At 38.9% G+C, this 18,280-nt stretch overlaps 1 protein-coding gene and 1 pseudogene across 1 annotated transcript in view; one reads left to right on the plus strand and one right to left on the minus strand.

Moving 5' to 3' along the window:
- LOC140943758 (ATP-binding cassette sub-family C member 4-like) overlaps positions 1-18,280 on the plus strand; it is a 49,755-nt gene that overhangs the window by 14,315 nt on the left and 17,160 nt on the right. The window contains exons 12-17 of the mRNA XM_073392867.1: positions 10,970-11,161; positions 14,256-14,350; positions 14,854-14,940; positions 15,732-15,828; positions 16,820-17,101; positions 18,025-18,156. Of these exons, the coding sequence (XP_073248968.1) occupies positions 10,970-11,161; positions 14,256-14,350; positions 14,854-14,940; positions 15,732-15,828; positions 16,820-17,101; positions 18,025-18,156 (885 nt within the window). The remainder of the gene's footprint in view (positions 1-10,969; positions 11,162-14,255; positions 14,351-14,853; positions 14,941-15,731; positions 15,829-16,819; positions 17,102-18,024; positions 18,157-18,280) is intronic.
- On the minus strand, positions 401-9,717 carry LOC140943363 (uncharacterized; annotated as a pseudogene).

Here is an 18,280-nt window from a genome sequence, read left to right on the forward strand (position 1 = left end):
AATGATAAAAATTAGGTTCTGTCATCAGATAACAACAGCCCATAAATGAACTGACTACCCAAGAGAAACAGAACTAGTTAGTACAACAAAAATAAAAATAAAAAAAGTTAGGTTCTGCCATCAGATAACAACAGCCCATAAATGGACTGACTACCCAAGAGAAACAGAACCAGTTAGTACAAGAAAATAAAAATAAAAAAATTTAGGTTCTGCCATCAGATAACAACAGCCCATAAATGAACTGACTACCCAAGAGAAACAGAACCAGTTAGAACAGTAATGATTAAAATTAGGTTCTGTCATCAGATAACAACAGCCCATAAATGGACTGACTACCCAAGAGAAACAGAACCAGTAAAGAATGTGAAAAGGTCTGCTTTGACACAACTGCTCCAGGGCTTCAAGCTGAACCCCAATTAAGAATCTGCAGCATCAAATCTCTTCTGTGCAAATCCATGTCACAATACTGCCACTGAAAGTTATAAATTGACAATGGGCCATCACGGATAATATCCCTTGAAGCCATCACCACCCCTACACCACAACTTCCAACGCCAATCATTTTTGAGTTAACCGGTACCTGAGATGGCATGCCAAAACGCTGAAAGCTGTGACAATTTTGCCAAAAGCTGGTTTTGAGGGCCTCGTGACTGGGGTACATTTCCAATAGCAATTCTAAGGATCGTTTTACTGAGGGAAGGGCCAGAGGGGGAACAGCAGACATCATTCCATCATCAAAATACATTTCTCTGTTAGCCAGATCTATGAAAATCAATCCCCAGTGGTTTGGCATGTACACAGGCAATAAAATTTGATCCAGGTCATTAATGTTTCTCAGTTCCTTTACACTTTCTCTCAACTGCTGCTGTTGGAATGCCTTGTCATCAGAGCTCATCCAGTCATGGAATTCAGTTGGAAAGTAAACTGTGGAATTAATGCCATTCTCTCTAGCCTCGTATAGAAACTTGTCAATACAAATGTCAATGACAAAACTATCAACATACCGCTCCTCAACAAGATCTGAAAATGATGTACCATCTAATTTTTTTTTACCATGCTTTAGTATTGGTCGAGTGGTTGGGTGATGCCAAAGGGCATCTTGCAACCGCACAAGATCTCCTGGGGAACATTTCATCTGAGATAGCCAATTAGCTTCTACAGACACCTTGCGGTACATGTCTGCTATTGCACAAAATCGTGTCAAGACAGACAACGCATTTTCAGAAAACTGACCAACACCTTGGAAGTCAATGGCTCTGGGATTCTTGCCAGCCTTTCGCTCATTGTTAAGGATTTTTCTAGCATTCTCAATATCACTACTGCAAGGACGCTCATCCAAAGAGTAAGGATCTGATATGGACAGCTTTCCATACACTGGCTGTAACAAACAGGGAGATCTTAATGCTACTGGTGGAATGAGGCTGAAAAGAGCAGCTACTTCGCCTCTTGTTGTGGCTTTAGCCATGGCAACTTCAAGGGTAGTTTCCTGTGATGTTTCAGAATCATCTTGATCATCTTCAATAATAATTGCAGACTGCAGTGGGAATGGATCATTAGCTCTTGTTGTGGCTTTAGCCATGGCAACTTCAAGGGTAGTTTCCTGTGATGTTTCAGATTCATCTTGATCATCTTCAATAATAATGGCAGACTGCAGTGGGAATGGATCATTGATGGATCCAAAATCAAAGTTGTCTTCGCTAACAGATTGCTGGATGCCCTTTTTTGGTGCTGGCATTGGCTTTGCTGCAGTTGCAGAGTCGCCTTGGGCATTGACCACAAGATCAGCTTGGTCATTAAGCTTTGCAGTAAGATCGCAACATTTTTTACGTTTTGGCGGTGGCTGCTGTTTCAGTAACATCTGTCGTGGATCACCAGCACTTACTAAGTTGAGTCTGGGGTGACAAAGATGCTTACTGTCATCCTGTGGGTCTGCACTGTCTTGAGGGTAATGCTTTTCCCAGGAATCATGGCAGTACTCTAAAAGACTGGAGATAACCTTCTCATCAACTACTGTTCCATGCGCTTTGTCATAGGAATATGTTAGGAAGTCAGTTCCAAACATTTGGTCAAACAGATCCGAGACAGCCAGTACCCAGTTCTTCTTTTCTTCTGTCCATGACTTCAATTCATGATCTGCACTTTTCCAGCCACATCCACGATAAGAAAATGTTTTTTTTCCTTGAGGTAAAGGGACAATTTAAATCAATTAACCTCTTGATTTTATGTACTTTGTTTCAACATCATATATATTTTTTTGGCATTCTTATTTCACCAAATTCAATATAATAATGATACAAAATATTAGTTATAATACACACTGACCAGTTGGTGAAAACAATAAATTTATGACTGTTTTGAGTTTAGTAAAATGACATCAACTCATGTCAGATAACCAGAAAGACATAACTTTTAGTAATGTTATTTTCTGCAACCAAAAAATATTACACTACCCACCTAAACTAATGCAATTTCTTGCTTCATAGAAAGAGTATCTCAAGGACAAGAGCATAGTGGAGTACCAGTGGGTGAGAATTTGATTCACTGTAAAAAAAAAAGGAAAGAGGTTTTCAAATCAACTACTTCTTGAAATATATTGTTATGCCCTGCATGCTTCAGACAGTGTTTATTGCATACTGTTCAGTACACTCCCAGATCTCCATACATCTAGCTTCGGGGTAGTGTAAATGCAGACTGTGGAATGACAGTGGACTATGGTTTTTAGGGTTAGAAAACAATGGGGCTATTATTGTTGTCATGTTCTCATTTGCATGGTAAAAACAATACAGTCAAACCTCTTTAATACGGACAGAGGTGTCCGTATTATAGAGGTGGAGAATGTATTATTTTTGGCATTTCTGGGACCAAACGAACTGTCCGTAATAGAGAGGTGTCTGTGTTATGAGAGTGTCCATAAGGATCAGAGACTAGACTGTAATTTGAAGGCTGCGTTTTACACTGACCAATCTAGCTTCACCAGCATGCATGCGTACATGTACTATATTAATCAAGGAGGCATACAATATTTTTTAATTACAAGAAAGTAAGGGAGACAGAGAGTTGAGCAAGAAATGAATGTGTACAATGTATATATTTACTTTTTAATTATATGATTTTCAAAAGAAAAAAGGCTTTCTTAATTTACTTACAAGACTGGCCAGGTCCAGATGCATCATGGTTTGTTGCCCTGGAGTATAGCTGGCGATGGAGCTTGTGCGAGGACTCAAATCCTTGACCTGAGTACTTGTAAAATGAGCGGAAGTGTCGAAGAAGCATGGCACTATGGTCAACAACAAGGTGCCCATAATCACCTGTGCCAAGGTGTATACCAAATAACTTCTTTAGCAAGAATCCCCACTCCTTGCACTGCAAAAGAAGGCCAAGACGTTTGGAATTAAAGCAAAATGAATTAACCAATAAATATTAATTTTCAAACATAATTCTCAGGAAAGCTCAAGCGCAACATATTCAATTTCTTTCAAGAAAAATTTTTTAGTTTCCAAAAATAAATCAATTTTTTGTTTTTTAATTCAAATATATAATCCCCAGTTCACATCAATAATAATTATATATATATATAACACAAATATATAACAACAAGTTGTATTTGTTTACTTACGACAGATATATTGAAATAATTTACCTTTACATCATAGATGTCAATGAGTTGTTCTTCACTTTCTTCAAACACTTTGTCTCGCATTGCAAGAGCTATTTCTCTCCAGTCACAGCAAACCTAGTTGCCAAAGATTGCAGAGTTAAGTCTCAAGGCTAGGCACTGATCAGTGAAAAGGGATTAAGGCAAGGGATGTTTTGTTATCTCATACATTTAAAGTTTCCAGTTGACCAACTAGTGAGCACGGCTTCCTCAGCTTACCTTAACAAACATCTCAATTTGAAGTTCAGCTGCATACTTGGCAAATGCATCAGTCCGCTGTTGTTGTGGCACTGTCTTTTTCCCTCTTTTCCTTTTTTTTGGCAATGGCTCTTGAATGGCTGCCTCTTCTTCTAGCTCCAGGAATTTTGCCTCCACCTCCTTTTGCTTTCCTACCCACTGTTCTTTGAGGTTATCTAAAAATTCTTTCAGATCTGAGTGGGAATGAAAAAAATAATTTTATAGCTTAAAAGTCTACAACAGTGATGGCTCAGGAAGAGGAATAAAGCAAGAGAGAGAAAACTAGCCAGTGCAAAACGCAAATTGCAGAGTATTGTTTTCACCATGCAAATGAGAACATGACAACAATAGTCCCATTATTTTCTAACCCAAGTTAGTACGTAGTCAGTCTGCAGTCTGCATTTGACACTGCCCCGAGAGAAAATAAAGTACAGGTAATCATATGCATCATGTGCACTCCTATTGGCTTTTCTTGACTTGAACCTAAGCATTTCTTAGCACAATTAAATGTTGTTTGGCATGACCAACTACAGCTAAAATGAGTTTAATATTACAAAAGCTTGTCCATTTACAAAGGGGCCGTATGATTAGCACAGGCTTTGTTGTAAATTTGGTCTCATCATACCTTTTGTGCCATCAAGGTTAACTGTGTCTTGCTTCGTGCCATAATCTCGAGTGAAAGTTCCCCTGTCAAGTATCTCACTCACATACTGCAATGCCGTGTGAAAAATGTTGCAATAATCAATCATCCTTTTAAACATGTTTACACTAACAGTCATTGTTTTCATAGCTAACTTACAAAACATCTTACATTAATGTAGTGCCTTTTCCTTTTAAACCCTTAATTATTATCCTTTCTTTAAAAAACTCAACACAACCCATTAATAATATTAATACTTTAAAATGCTTACCACTATTCTCTCTTCAAAGAACGTAACATAGTTCAAAATGACTTCATTTGCAGCTCCAGGGATTTCTTTGTAAAACCGAATCACTTTATCAAGTGGTAGTGATTTTTCAACAATTTCTTCAAAGTTCTTAAGAATTGCCCTTTCTGTAGATCCTGAGAATCAATTACAATGAAATAATATTTCATAAATTTTGCCAGTTTAGATGATTGTATTAATTCTATGTTATAAAGATGCAAACTTGGACAACCATCCTGACAATATTTCCAAACGTGGCTTGGAAAGTGAGTCCACATACAAAGCAAGAGCAGTACTACTGCAGTGTATGCTCTGTTGAAAAATACACTCATTCTTAATTAAATGTATCCTAGTTAGAACTAAAAGACGGTGCATCCAGGACTATATTCTGCCCAGTGGTTGAAAATACACCTAATTGCAAACAAACAGCTCAAGACACTATGAAAACAATTTTAAGTCTACATGTACTGGCAAAAAAGCTACAGCTTTTAACTAAAAAGAGGCAATGAAAATTCAAAAACAAATATTTTGCATTGCCTTATAAAACTTTTAGTATTAACAGTACCTGAGAAGGAGGCAACTTGTATGTTTTGCCTGTCTATTGCTGTTTGCTGTCCTTTCCGTTCTTTAATGGTTACTCTTGGAAAACCACGGCAGCTTTCAGGACCAAAATCAGACAATGTCTCATTTAACTGGTCAAGGCTTCCAACACGATAAGCAAATAACCCCAATGAGCCCAGAAGTTGCTCACAATTTCTCATTTCACAATGGAGAGAGCAAAGATTGATACTACTCAGTTCTTCCTCAAGAAGGAAATTTAAATCATCTCGAAGGCCTGAACACCTAAAATAATAATATTATAATAAAGTTCAATAAGAAGGATAGTTATGATTAGCTGCAGTGTACTATCATATACATCTCGGATAGTTCCTCACAAGTCTCACCTTCCAATATTAGCTTTTGATCTTAGGCAGTCCAAACAAGTTTCATCTGCCTCGACTCCATGGCATGTACAAGCCTAAATAATATAACAGTAAAAGTATTAATAATAATAATAGCAATAAATTTAAGTCTAAATTTATTTCTTGAAAGCATTCATAGAAATAAGGAAAATAAAGGTGATATTAACAGCTGGCTGCCACAGAAATGACAATAAAAGCAACTGCAAGTCAAAGCTATTGATGAACTCGTGCAAAATTGGCTCAACAACATAATTATTCAGGTCTTTAAGTCCATCTTTCTTGGCTAAAGAAGGATACTGAAAATAAAGGTCAAGGATGTAAGAAAACTAGATGATTACCCTAATTGCATCACAAAATGCACAGAATTCCACGCCAAATCCTTTGCCTCCAAGGATAAAATCATCTTGGTCTTTTTTGTTCAGCAGAAGTGTTAAGGCCTTGTAATCAATAGTCACTGCAGGGATAGGAAAAGTGCAAAACATCAGCATCATTGCACAATTTTCCTTGCATCAAAATATGACGTACAGTGACTTATAAAATTAATTAATGTATAAAATGACAATTTGATTATGTAAATGCAGTTTTCATTTATATTGAATGCATGTCTTGTAATTTAACAAAAATTATAATTTTACAGGTTCAAATTTGTCCTTAACTTTCTCTCCTATTAAATGAAAATCACCTGTGAAAGAAATGTTGTACTTCTTGCCATCCACCCATATCCCGCTTTTTTTGATATCTTCCTTTTGGCGATTGAGGTTCCTAAGTAACTGCTTTAAATTTGACCTAACGACAAACAAAACACAATATTTGTCAGAAGATACAATTAATTATTAATCAGTGCAGTTTAATGCAAGCAAAGCTCAGACAAACCAAAACAAAAGCCTGTCTGAAGTCTTAACCTCTGCTGCATGAAATCTTTTTGTATCTGTATGTCCTGTAATTGTATGCACTATTATATAATATATACAGATATTTAACAATTACTCCTCGAGCCTGAATGGGCTCTGAGACAATAGCCCATGAGGCCAAAGGCTAAATGGGCTATTGACTCAGCAGGGCTGAGGCAGTATCGTAACAAAACTTACCTTTCCTCTTTACAGTTCCCTATTGCAATAGGGTAAATAGATAATGCACTCTCAGAACTCTTGTTTTCAAAGTCAATAGGAGAAAGGCCCACAGCCACTTGTTCTTTACCTATCGTGATTGACAAACAAACATAACATAAAATGTAATTACAACGACAAAACCAGCACCTTTGCACAGCTTCTACTTTAGGGGTGGACCAGTCACCCCTTTTGGGTATTTCTAATGGTCCACCACTTACTACATTTCTTTTAGTTCAGATAATTACAAATAAATGTACTGCTAAATTAAATTAACCCTTTTCACTCTATGACATCGAGACATCAGTTAACCATAATTAACTTACTACAATAGTGCACTGTTTTAGATTCCTCAGATTAACTGCTAACACATGTTCATAAGACAAAACAAACCTCCAAGAGGACGTCCATCAAGCTTGATGTTAAACTCTTTGTCTTCTTTGTCTTCATGTGAATGAAGGCGCTGCTCTCTTATTGCCCAAACAAGAACAGAATAAAGATCAACATCACAGGCATCAAAATCTGCATCTCCAACCTTAGCAATTTGTAAAGTTTTCCGTACCACAGAGAAGACAAGTTTTTTCACAGCTTTAATTTCATTCTTTGTTAACAGAACAGGTGTGTCTTCAGATCTCTGAGCAAAAAAAGAAAAGAAACAATTTTATAGTTTCTGACCATCAAACAGTAATCCAATGCAAAGATATTATTTTAACAATCTTTCTTAATGTCATCATTAATTTTGTAGTCTATTAGTAAAGATATTAATATTAACTGGTGGGAGGTTTTTTTCAATATATGGTTAAATGGTCATACAACAACAACAACAACAACAACACTTTATTTCACCCCATAATATACAAGAAATAAAACTTTATAACAATAGTACAGACGATGATAGGGGTGCTGGCTGCCCGAAATAACCTAAGAGTTAAAAATGCCAGGCAGCCAGTTAAAGAAAAGATGTTTAAATGTTTAGGTCAGGGACACAAGAACAAAGAAAACAGAGAAATGCACTCAAAGAGTTATATATTCAGGGTGCAAGAAAAGTCAGTTTTACAGATTGTCATTTGGGAACACTGTGCAGCTAGCATATACTAGCCCAAAAGTCATTTCAACAAGCCTAAAAAAATTGGTGAGCAGGATTAATAGTAGATAACAGTTTTTTCTGTGATTTGCATCACCCACCTGGCAAGTAAGAACAAAGTTCACTAACCCAACAGCAAAATCCACTAGCCATGGGCTATTGGATATTTCTTTATTTTGCGATCACATACTCTACTGGTATGTTTGTTTATGTTTTTTCTTTAAAGTTTTTTTCACCCAGTAGCCTCTACACCTTAAAAAATATCAAATACATGTGATTTGATAAAATTAACAGTCCTAGTTGGGAAAACAAAACACATCACAGAGAAACCCAAATATAGCAACTGTATTTTTAAAATATCACGACTCCCTTCACACAACCACCCGCCCCCCCCCCCCCCCCACTCCCCACCCACCAACACCGGATGGGGACCAATCAAATTCTTGAGGGGTAAGTTAAAAATTATCAAAGGATATTTTAGGGGATAGAGTAAAAAAAATACCTGAAATTCTGTGGCGTAAACATTTCATTTAAAAAACAAAATCTTTAGGGATGAAAAACAAATTCATGTAATTTTTTCAAAAATTTATATCCTGCATCCTACCAGCATAGAAAAATTAAGTTAGAGCTAAGTAACTTACCCCACTCTTTCCCAGTCGAGTCAAGTTAAGCAGTGTCTGCCATGCTGAATCAGGAAGCCTTGTTTGAAGCTTAAAATACAAGAGCACCCAATCTGGAACACGCATGCTTTGAAACACACGTGCATGTGTTTCTGGAGACAGAAGCTCAGACAAGCCTTTCTTGGAACCACTTGATTCCATTACCAAGTCAACGACTTCCGAAATTGTATTCCGGACTTTTTCTTTCTCCTCATCCGTTCCATACAGGAAGCTATTTCCCAGGACACTAGCGATAGTTTCATGGTATTTTGCTGAGACGCCGTCTAGGGCACTTGATACCTCCCTGCACTTCTTTAGAACCTGCCGTTTCTTCTTCGTAGGCCCCAAAGATGGACAGTTCTTTGTATCTTCAATACTGCCTGAAGAACTATCCGATCTTTTCGGTGTTGAGGAGCAACACGGGGACGAAAAATCCAGGACAGAAGAATCGGCCAGGCTTGACTCGAGTTCTGCAATTCGACCTTGTAGATCATTCAATTCGGCTTCAAGGGATTCAATTCTCGCAGTTCTTTCGGCGAGTAGGGCACCAAGCTCTTCTGTGTTCTCGTGGGTTTTCGCGCCAAAAGGTAAGTCCTTCGCGCAATCGGGCTCAAAGTCTAAAATGACTGAGTTGAGCATACTAATCACTGCCGTAAATCCTGGCGAATTTACAAGGCCATCCGGTGGAATACCTTTCTGGCGAAGAAGACCAGCGATCAAACCGAACGTGGACGCGACGTACACGGTAGCTGGCATCCTGTTGAATTTCATTGCAGCGTAGGCCGATTTGGCGGGTTGAAGTTCCCGCGTTGCAACACTTCGTATTTCCTCAGGAAATCTCCTAAATATCTCATTTTTGGAGAAATCCGTCGGACGGACTCCACATATTTCTCTTTGGAGCACATACCAATGTTTTTGGGGATCCAGCGATGCGTTTGTAACCCTCGACAGACTCGAAATGGCAAACGAAGGCAAAGACGGCCCGACCGCCTCCATGCCTCTACTTCGAATGGTTTCGAAATCAAAACCATAGTGCTTTGAACTTTGAAAGTCCCGCCAAGGTAGAATATTAAAAAATTAGTAAGAATTTAACTTAGTTACATCGCATGATCGCTACACAAGAACAAAAAATATCGTACATGATCGCCGAGGTAAACAATTGCTCCATTCATTCAAGGGGCACTGGAAACAAGTTGTCACACACGTCACGTCATGTCACAAACAGACTTTCCCACTCCGGTACTCGAGCACTTTAATATTTCCACAAGAAATATCGGTCTCTCTTTCAAAAATTGCTTCAAAGTGACAAGGGAAATATAAAATGCTTTATCGTAATCTCTTTTAAGCGTGGCGTGCCCCGTTCAAATCACCGGCAATCCGATCTGGGTTTGTTTATGTTTTAAATTCTAAATTCATGTATCGGCATTACTTTCTACCGGTAGATAAAGCGAGCTGTTGATCTTACAACCAGAAAAAGAGAAACAGTAAATAAGGATCCAAAAAGTAGAATATTATATTGAAGCACGCACAGGGGCTCAGACTATTTTGCGAACTACTCTGGTAGGGTTCAAATTGGCGAACTACTGTATATCCCTTTATTTTTAAGACACATTTCAAATGCAAGTTTTCAAAATCTTTTAAAGGCCTGCGTAGGAGGCTCCTCGCGTTGCCTCGCGTACAAATGACGCGTCTCTCGCGGATATTAGGCATCTGGTTTATTTATTATGTTCCGGTCTTAATTAATTTTATGACACCATGCAAACACCTTTCTATCGCGTACCAGGGTATCGATTACCGGCGCCTGCTGAGAATTTTTTTCTTGAGCAAAGCTCCTCATGGCGTCAGTACAAAGTCACAATTCAGTTCCACTGTCGAGTCACACGACCAGTAATTACAAGTAGTGGTAAATTAAGTCCGGACACTATGGCATATGATCGTGAGGTTTCTTTAGGTTTCTTTAGGATACTTGTTTCAGTTACAGTTTTTGATTTTGACTTTTTTTTTTTCCACGTTAAAATGTCTCTTTATTATTTATATCGATAAAACGTGTCCCTGACGTTTTTTCGGACAGCCCGCATAATACGAACACCCGGACACTATGCCATGTCTCCTTATTTATTATTCATTAAAAATTTATGGCATTAAAAATACAATTGAAAATATAAAGGTCAAAGGATAATCTGCAAAGGAGTCTAAGACCGACCCTATATATTAACAGATCAGCGTGGTGTCCGTATTAAGCGAGTTCCACTGTACTTGTAACCATTTGGCACTGGCACGTGTTATTATTCCTCAATGCTGAAGTGTAATGTTTTTGTTGTTGTTGTTTTAATTCCACAGACGTCTCTTTTAATGTCCATTTTGGGTGAGCTGCCCCTGACTGAAGGACAAATTACTGTGAGGGGCAAAATTGGTTATGCTTCACAACAAGCATGGATTTACAACGGATCTCTAAGGCAAAATGTTGTCTTTGGAAGTGACTATGAGGAAAGTCGGTACAATGAAGTTATCAAGGCTTGTGCATTGCAGAAGGTTATTATTCATATATTCATGTAAATTTCCTAGAGGTCGGTACACACTAGGCCACAAGTTGCAGCAACAGGTCGCGGCGAGAGATCACTCCGTGTGTACAGGTCCGGCGACTAGTTGCAGCAACACGTTGCGGCGACACATCGCTTCGAGTGTACTGGAGAAATTTGTGAAAATCTTTGTCTCTGCAACAAAATTTTGTCGCCGCGATAAGTCGCACAAATTCTGTCCGATTTATTTTTTGCAACATGTTGCTGCGACAAAATTCTGTTGCAGAGAGAAAGACTTTCACAAAAACTCTCCAGTACACACGGAGCGATTTGTCGCTTCGATGTGTCGCCGCAGCATGTTGCTGCAACTAGTTGCCGGGTCTTGTACAGACACGGGGTGATCTGTCGCCGCAACATGTTTCTGCAACTTGTCGCCTAGTGTGTACCGAACTTAGGGTTAGAAAAAAAATTATTTGAATTCGTTTTCACAGAAGTTCTTGCCCTCGGATTGCTATACAATATGAGCGTTTACCAAGGCGAGCCGAAGGTGATCCATTGTAAAGCCCATACAGATTAAACGCCAATTTTTTTATCGTACTTATGAAGTGAAAAAAAAAAAATGAAATTACCAGTAGGCATATTGAACAGGGGTCTTTTTTGCATGAGCATGCGCGACCGCTGACTTGTCAAAGAGCACTAACAAAGAGCACGCGACCAGTGACAGCGACCGTGCTGCATAGTCATAGGAACCAAATTGTTCACTTTGAACGCTTGCTTGAGATTGAAATGGTAGCAGGAACTTAGGAAACAACTTCGTTGTACAAAATAAGTAAAGATCTGTTGATTTAAAGTGGAGACTGATGCGCTGAACGAGGTGAAAGAGCAAGTTTCTCAAGGATGTCTGACACGAACATGGCTGCTTGTTGTTGTTTGGCGCTCGACTCGTGTCTTGATTCCCCTTTAAGAACCGCAAAGTTTGGCATAGAATGCATTGCTGATGCGTAGCTACTGAGCAAAATGTTCTTTATTTAATGTTTGTCTATAAATCGGATGTAAATCAGTTTCTCGATGCCGTAGAGGATTTCTGACAATTATTTGTTAATAGCTGATTTAGCCATATTTCGGGAGTGGATTAATAACGATCAGCGGGCGACTACCACGCCGTTTTCAGTTGGAATAGAAAGTTTTTGCCATAAGTATTTTAGTGATACAAAGTTTGTTTATAGGAAAATTGTAGAACTTCTTGTTTTTGCGTGGACTAACATTGTAACGCATCTTTTGCAGGAATTTGCTTTTAGCCAGAACTTAAATGTTCTAATGATTTTTAACTTTTGGTCGGCATCACATGTTTACTGTACTTCTTGGGAAACCTAACCGTATGTTTCATCAAATCGGTCACAAGATTGGACTTTAATTTCGGTCCTATTGAATGCAGTTTTGACTGTGTCTCATTGATATTCATTTTTTTTATTGTTCGAGACATACAGAGTGACTACCACCAACATCTCACCAGGTGACTAATCTACGTCTCGTGTGCTCTTAATTTTGTAGCTTTAAAGTGCTGGGAAAATTGTAGAACATATATTAATTCACTGCTGAACTGAACATCGGCTTTCGCGCACTCCGAACCCACTCGCTGAAATTTGCTTTGTTTTTTTTCTAATATTTCTCTTCCTTTCCGATTTCAAAACAAAGAAAATTGAAAGTGTTTACTTGCATCAACAAACTGTTTCTGCACTTTGTTTAGACTTTGATGAGGTCAGCGCAATCCTCCAGGCACTACATATACGCGCGCTGTTGTCCAGGTCAAGTGGGGAGATGAAATTTGATAGTAGCTCGTGTATGTTAAAGCTTGTCTACTTCGCTTTTGTTAAGACCATGTTAGAGTTTTTTTTGCAAACTACACATTTTGTTAAATCACGAGCACATTCGCCAAGACCAACGAGCAAAATAATCGCTATGATAGCTTTGAGACGCGCCATTTTGATGAAGGCAAACCCTGTGGTGAGCCGCCCCATGCACATCGCTTGTTCAGCGGTCGCGCATGCTCATGCAAAAAAGACCCCTGTTGGCATATTGTCTAATTGAATACGCAGCTTAGTCACGTGCAAAGACCTTTAAACCTGGTAAAATTCATCTAACTGAAAAGAAGCAGTGGCGGATCCAGGAGAGGGGCCGGTGGGCCCGCCCCACCTCTTATTTTGAGACCAGACTGGGGCTCGAAGGGCCGAAAACAAAATTTTTTTTTGAGACCCCCCCCCTCTCTTATCTCAGGGTCTGGGTGACCGAGCCCCCCTCCCCCCCGTTATCTAAAAGTCTGAATCCGCCGGTGAATCAATCAATCAATCAACTTTATTTAAACACGGTAAATGGCTCAGCAAGCTGGCTTCCAGACATGCCGTGTGATAAAGATGGAATGTAGATTAGGATGAACATTTTATATAAAGATTACGTATGAACCTGAAATTTGGATTAAGAGCGGTTAGCCTTATTTGCAAAATAATAATGTTAAAAATTGGACAAAATATCTACAGGAGCTAATATCGATGTTAAGCTTAAACCGACCGGTAAGAACTTATTTTAAAATGAAATATGCACAATCCATTTCACGACGCGACTGTGCCACGAGCCAAGAATGAGTCGTTGGCGAAAAGAATCGCAAGCAATTCTTACCAGTTTTCAATTGTGTCTGTCGCTTTGAGGTTAGATTAACTGACGCTCTCATCGAGCACATTTTTTGCAAATTGGCAAATTGACATTTTTCAATCAATATGTATCAAAAAGAAATACGTTATTTACCAATACTATAGAAAGCCTCGGAGAAGTTTTTGGAGCTGTTCAAAACACTCACAGTATGTGTTTTATGAAGTCTAAAAATTCTCGCGCTTCGCGCTGGAATTATAAGACATTGTTGTTCGTATTTTAAATGTTACATAGCCAATAGCAAAACGTTGCATTCATTTTTTTGTTGTATAAAATTGTAAATAACGGTGAAGTGCGTTCGATATTCCCCTTTACCTTAAATTCAGAAAACCCACTGGACAAGCCCCAACTCCTTTATGTCAGGTCCCGAATGTGACCCTTTATAATCCAGTCATCTGTTTTAGGATATTGAGCACTTGGCTGAAGGTGACATGACTCTTGTTGGTGAACGTGGAGTCTCTCTGAGTGGTGGGCAAAAAGCAAGAGTGAGTTTGGCTAGGTAATATATAAAGCAGTTTTTGTGCCGAGTACTGTATATTTTATTGCATCCCTTTTGAACGGGTCTCATTCGTAAATGATTTCGTTGTCGATTCATTATTAAAGAGTTGTGGTTAAATGGCTTTCATTTGGCTGAAATGACGTTAAATGTTTATGATGGATGAAATGAGTCTAACAGGCACGGAACCTTGGTGATGTATGTAGGAGTGTGAGTGACGTCAAAGAAGGGGAGTGACATACAGCAAATTTCACAAATGAGAATGAATGTAAGCTCTTGGAAAGGGTTTTGAAAGAATGTATGGAAACCCTTAATATTAAGATGACAACCCACCAAAGTATTGAATTGGGTTTGGTTCAAATAATTGACGTTCACGAGAAATAGCATTTTTTATGGAGCTCTTAAATTGCATTTTTTTGCCATGGTAGATTACTATGTTAACTTAAACCGTTAAAAACTTTTGAAAACAAGGTCATGATATCAGGTTTGTTGTAATCTGACTGCAGGGCGGTGTATGCTGATGCTGATGTTTATCTTTTGGATGATCCTCTCAGTGCTGTAGATGCAGATGTTGGACGACATTTGTTTGATAAGTAAGTCCATAATCACTATAACCTTTCTCTTGCTCTCTTTTGTAAGTCGATAAGAGTAAACCCGTCGTCTTCAAATCACCAAACAAAAGTGAATGTGCGACGTCAGCTCTTACTAGGCAACGAAGAAACTAATAAAATTGCTTTTTTGCATGTTCATCTCCAAGTTTTAACCCTGCACCATATCAAAACACTCTTCGGAAACATAACTCATTTGAGTTCATGGTCGTCCTGTTGGTTTGAGCTTTTCGTTGATTTCCAAGGTATAATTGCAAATCCTAAATGAGAGCAGCCCCTTGGTTCGGCCCGGGGAAGTTTCAGTGAATCTCTCTCTATGGCTTAAGTGCCTTTGCTGGTTCTCGTTTCAGTGGCGTCAGGCTTAATGCTATGATAAATTAGTTGTGTAATAATTTTCGAATTTTCATCGGGGCTTGATGCGATATTTGCCGAACATGGCGAATGTTACCGAGGGCGAAGACGTCTGAAGGCATACACGGAAGAATCAGATATACGCAATATATTTTTTTAAAAAAATGAATTTGTGTATCTAGTCCAGACCACTAGCTAGTGTAAGTTACAATACCATCTAGAAGCCTTTTGAATTCTGTCGACTGATGATGATCCATATTGCCGGAAATAAATGTAGACACCGATGAATGGCTTTCTTTCTTTTCACGTTTTCGCGTGTTTGCATGTTTCCGTCTTAATTTTCGTTGAAAACTAGAATTCACCTTGCCAATTGTCATAGTGGTATATGTAACTGTTACATAACTGTACATTGTTTTGCTATGCAGGTGTATTTGCGGTTATTTGTTGAACAAACCACGTGTGCTGGTTACCCATCAGTTGCAGTTCTTGAAGGAGGCTGATCAGCTTCTAGTGCTATCTGATGTAAGTACTAGTACCTCATTATATTCCTGTGTTCCTTAGTGATGATTCCAACATCCGGAAAATTGCCTGTCTTCTCGTAGCTTTATGTATGTTGTGGTCTCATCCGTTCGGAAGCCCTTCGGGCTAATTCAGCCACAGGGGCGGATCCAGGATTTTGTTTTTGGCAGAATACCAGTTGTATTAGAAAACCGCAGGTCATCTCAGTGGGGGAGGGGGGGTTGCGTACCCCCTGCACCCTCCCCCTATATCCGCCCCTGAGCCAGGCCGACCACAAGCTGGCAGGGGTATACCGCCACATTTACTTTACTTGCTTACTGGTATTGGCACTTACTGGGATCTTGGGCACTGACAATCAAAGCGATACCACCGAGAAAGTGTGATACTGACCCTTAATTCAAGGATTTACCCCTTCTCTAGGTACAACCTTTTACCATTAAGGACGGAACGGCTAACTTCTTGTTGTTCACCTGTTACATTTATGAATTCGCGCGTAAGTTACCGTTGATGTGTTCGTGGTTGTTCCTTTTTTGTGTGTGTAGGAGGTGGGCATAGTGATAGTGAATGGTTGACTGTTGTTAGGATGGTTTTCATCGGTCGGTTCGTTTTGATAAAGCTCTTTTGATGTGCAGTTTCCAGTCTCTAACATTCTAGCAAGTGTGCCGGTTGCCGTCAGCTCACCCCAGACCGGATGTCATGTCTGTAATGGCAGTTCTCTAATCAGGGTCAGTTTAAATACGTTTTTGGGTGACATTGTGATGAAAAGCTGACATTATATAGCAACGTATGCAACGGCGGCTTTTTGTGGTAATCGACTTGAAGGTTTCAGTTATTGTGTACTGGTTGATTAGAAAAGTTTCACTTTTTTGCAAGGGATAAGGGCCCAGCTTGATATTGTATTGGAAACAACTGACTTGCACCTAGGTGAAAAATTATGTATTTATTTTGCAAATGCACAATTCCCAGTTGATTTGTAATCCTTTGTTTTGATCAGGGAGAATGTATTGGCCAAGGAACATATCAAGAGCTTTCAAAATCTGGTTTTGACTTTATGGCTTTACTAATTGAGGAAGACGAGGATGATTCAACGGCGGAGTCTGACAGCGAATTTAACATGAAACGGCTTCTAAAACGATCAGTTAGTCGCCAGCACAGTCAACTGGAAGGAAGGAGAGAACGTACCGATAGCCTCCAGTCATATCCCACCCACAGGACCAGTCTTGCCTGGGAAAGCCAGCTATCAGTTGTAACCTCCGAAACTCAAGTTTCCATATTCGTAAGATTTATATTGTTGCAATAAACGATAATTAATAATTAATTGTTAAACTATCAATATGCGAACTCATGTTTACAACATTACGACGTAGTCGTGCAGGAACGTAAGATCAGGTAGAACGATAGAACGATAGAACGATTGTCGTGTAGTAAAATCCTCAGATAAATAACAACCTATCGTTTTTTTAAGTGGAAGTATTGATTTCCAGTATACCATAAAACACATGTAAGATTGAGGTGTAATATTGACTTTGGAATTACCTCATTTCAGGTATCCAGTCGGTCCAAATCGCTGATTACAGTTTACATAAATTGGATAATATATATGAGACTGGCAATCAAATCGCCCTCGTGTTCATTACATTCTGTATTCACGAGTTATAATAGTCAATGATCATAATTAAGAAACAAAATGATAAGTTCTCTGCTTGTCGATTGGTAGATAGGATAAGAACTGGTGACGTTTGTGCGACAACCAGGGTAGACCACCTTACTGATCGCGCAGACTAACACCATTAACTTTGCTATTATGAGTTTACTTGGCATGGCTAAGTGAGAAGAGCTTTGTTTCTGTAACTGTTACCTTGCTGTATAAGAATTGAGTATAGAAATATCGTTTTTGTCTATTTTTGTATTTTAGTTTGGAATATACATGAACAATAGGGCCATTTATACGAGGAAAAATAAGACGCGTCTTACATAAGACGCGTCTTAAATAAGACGCGAACTTTCCGTATAAACGGCACATTTCGTCTAAAATAAGACGCGGCTTAGCTAAGACGCGTCTTATTAGATAAGACATGCTCGTATGAATGGTACAGTTCGCGTCTTATTTAAGACGCGTCGTATGTAAGACGCGTCTTATTTTTCCTCGTATAAATGGCCCTAATATATGAGTTTGTCATTTGTTTGGTCTTCTTTCAGGAGGAAAATATCCTCCCCAAGGAAACCAAGCAAGAGGGTGCTGTTAGTATGGACACATACCTTCGATACTTCAGATCTTTACACAGTTTAACCGCTGCCCTGTTCGTGATTTTGTTGTTCGCTGTAACGCAGGTAAATTTAGTTTAGTCTATTGTAGTAGTATAACATTGCAAAAGAAACCTTGTTTTGGGGTTTGGGTTGATGTTTTTAGTAATGAGGTGTTGTTATAACTAGGCAGCTACTGCATGGCCAAAAC

The sequence above is a fragment of the Porites lutea genome, chromosome 7, assembly GCF_958299795.1.
Source record: "Porites lutea chromosome 7, jaPorLute2.1, whole genome shotgun sequence".
NCBI classification, from domain to species: Eukaryota; Metazoa; Cnidaria; class Anthozoa; order Scleractinia; family Poritidae; genus Porites; species Porites lutea.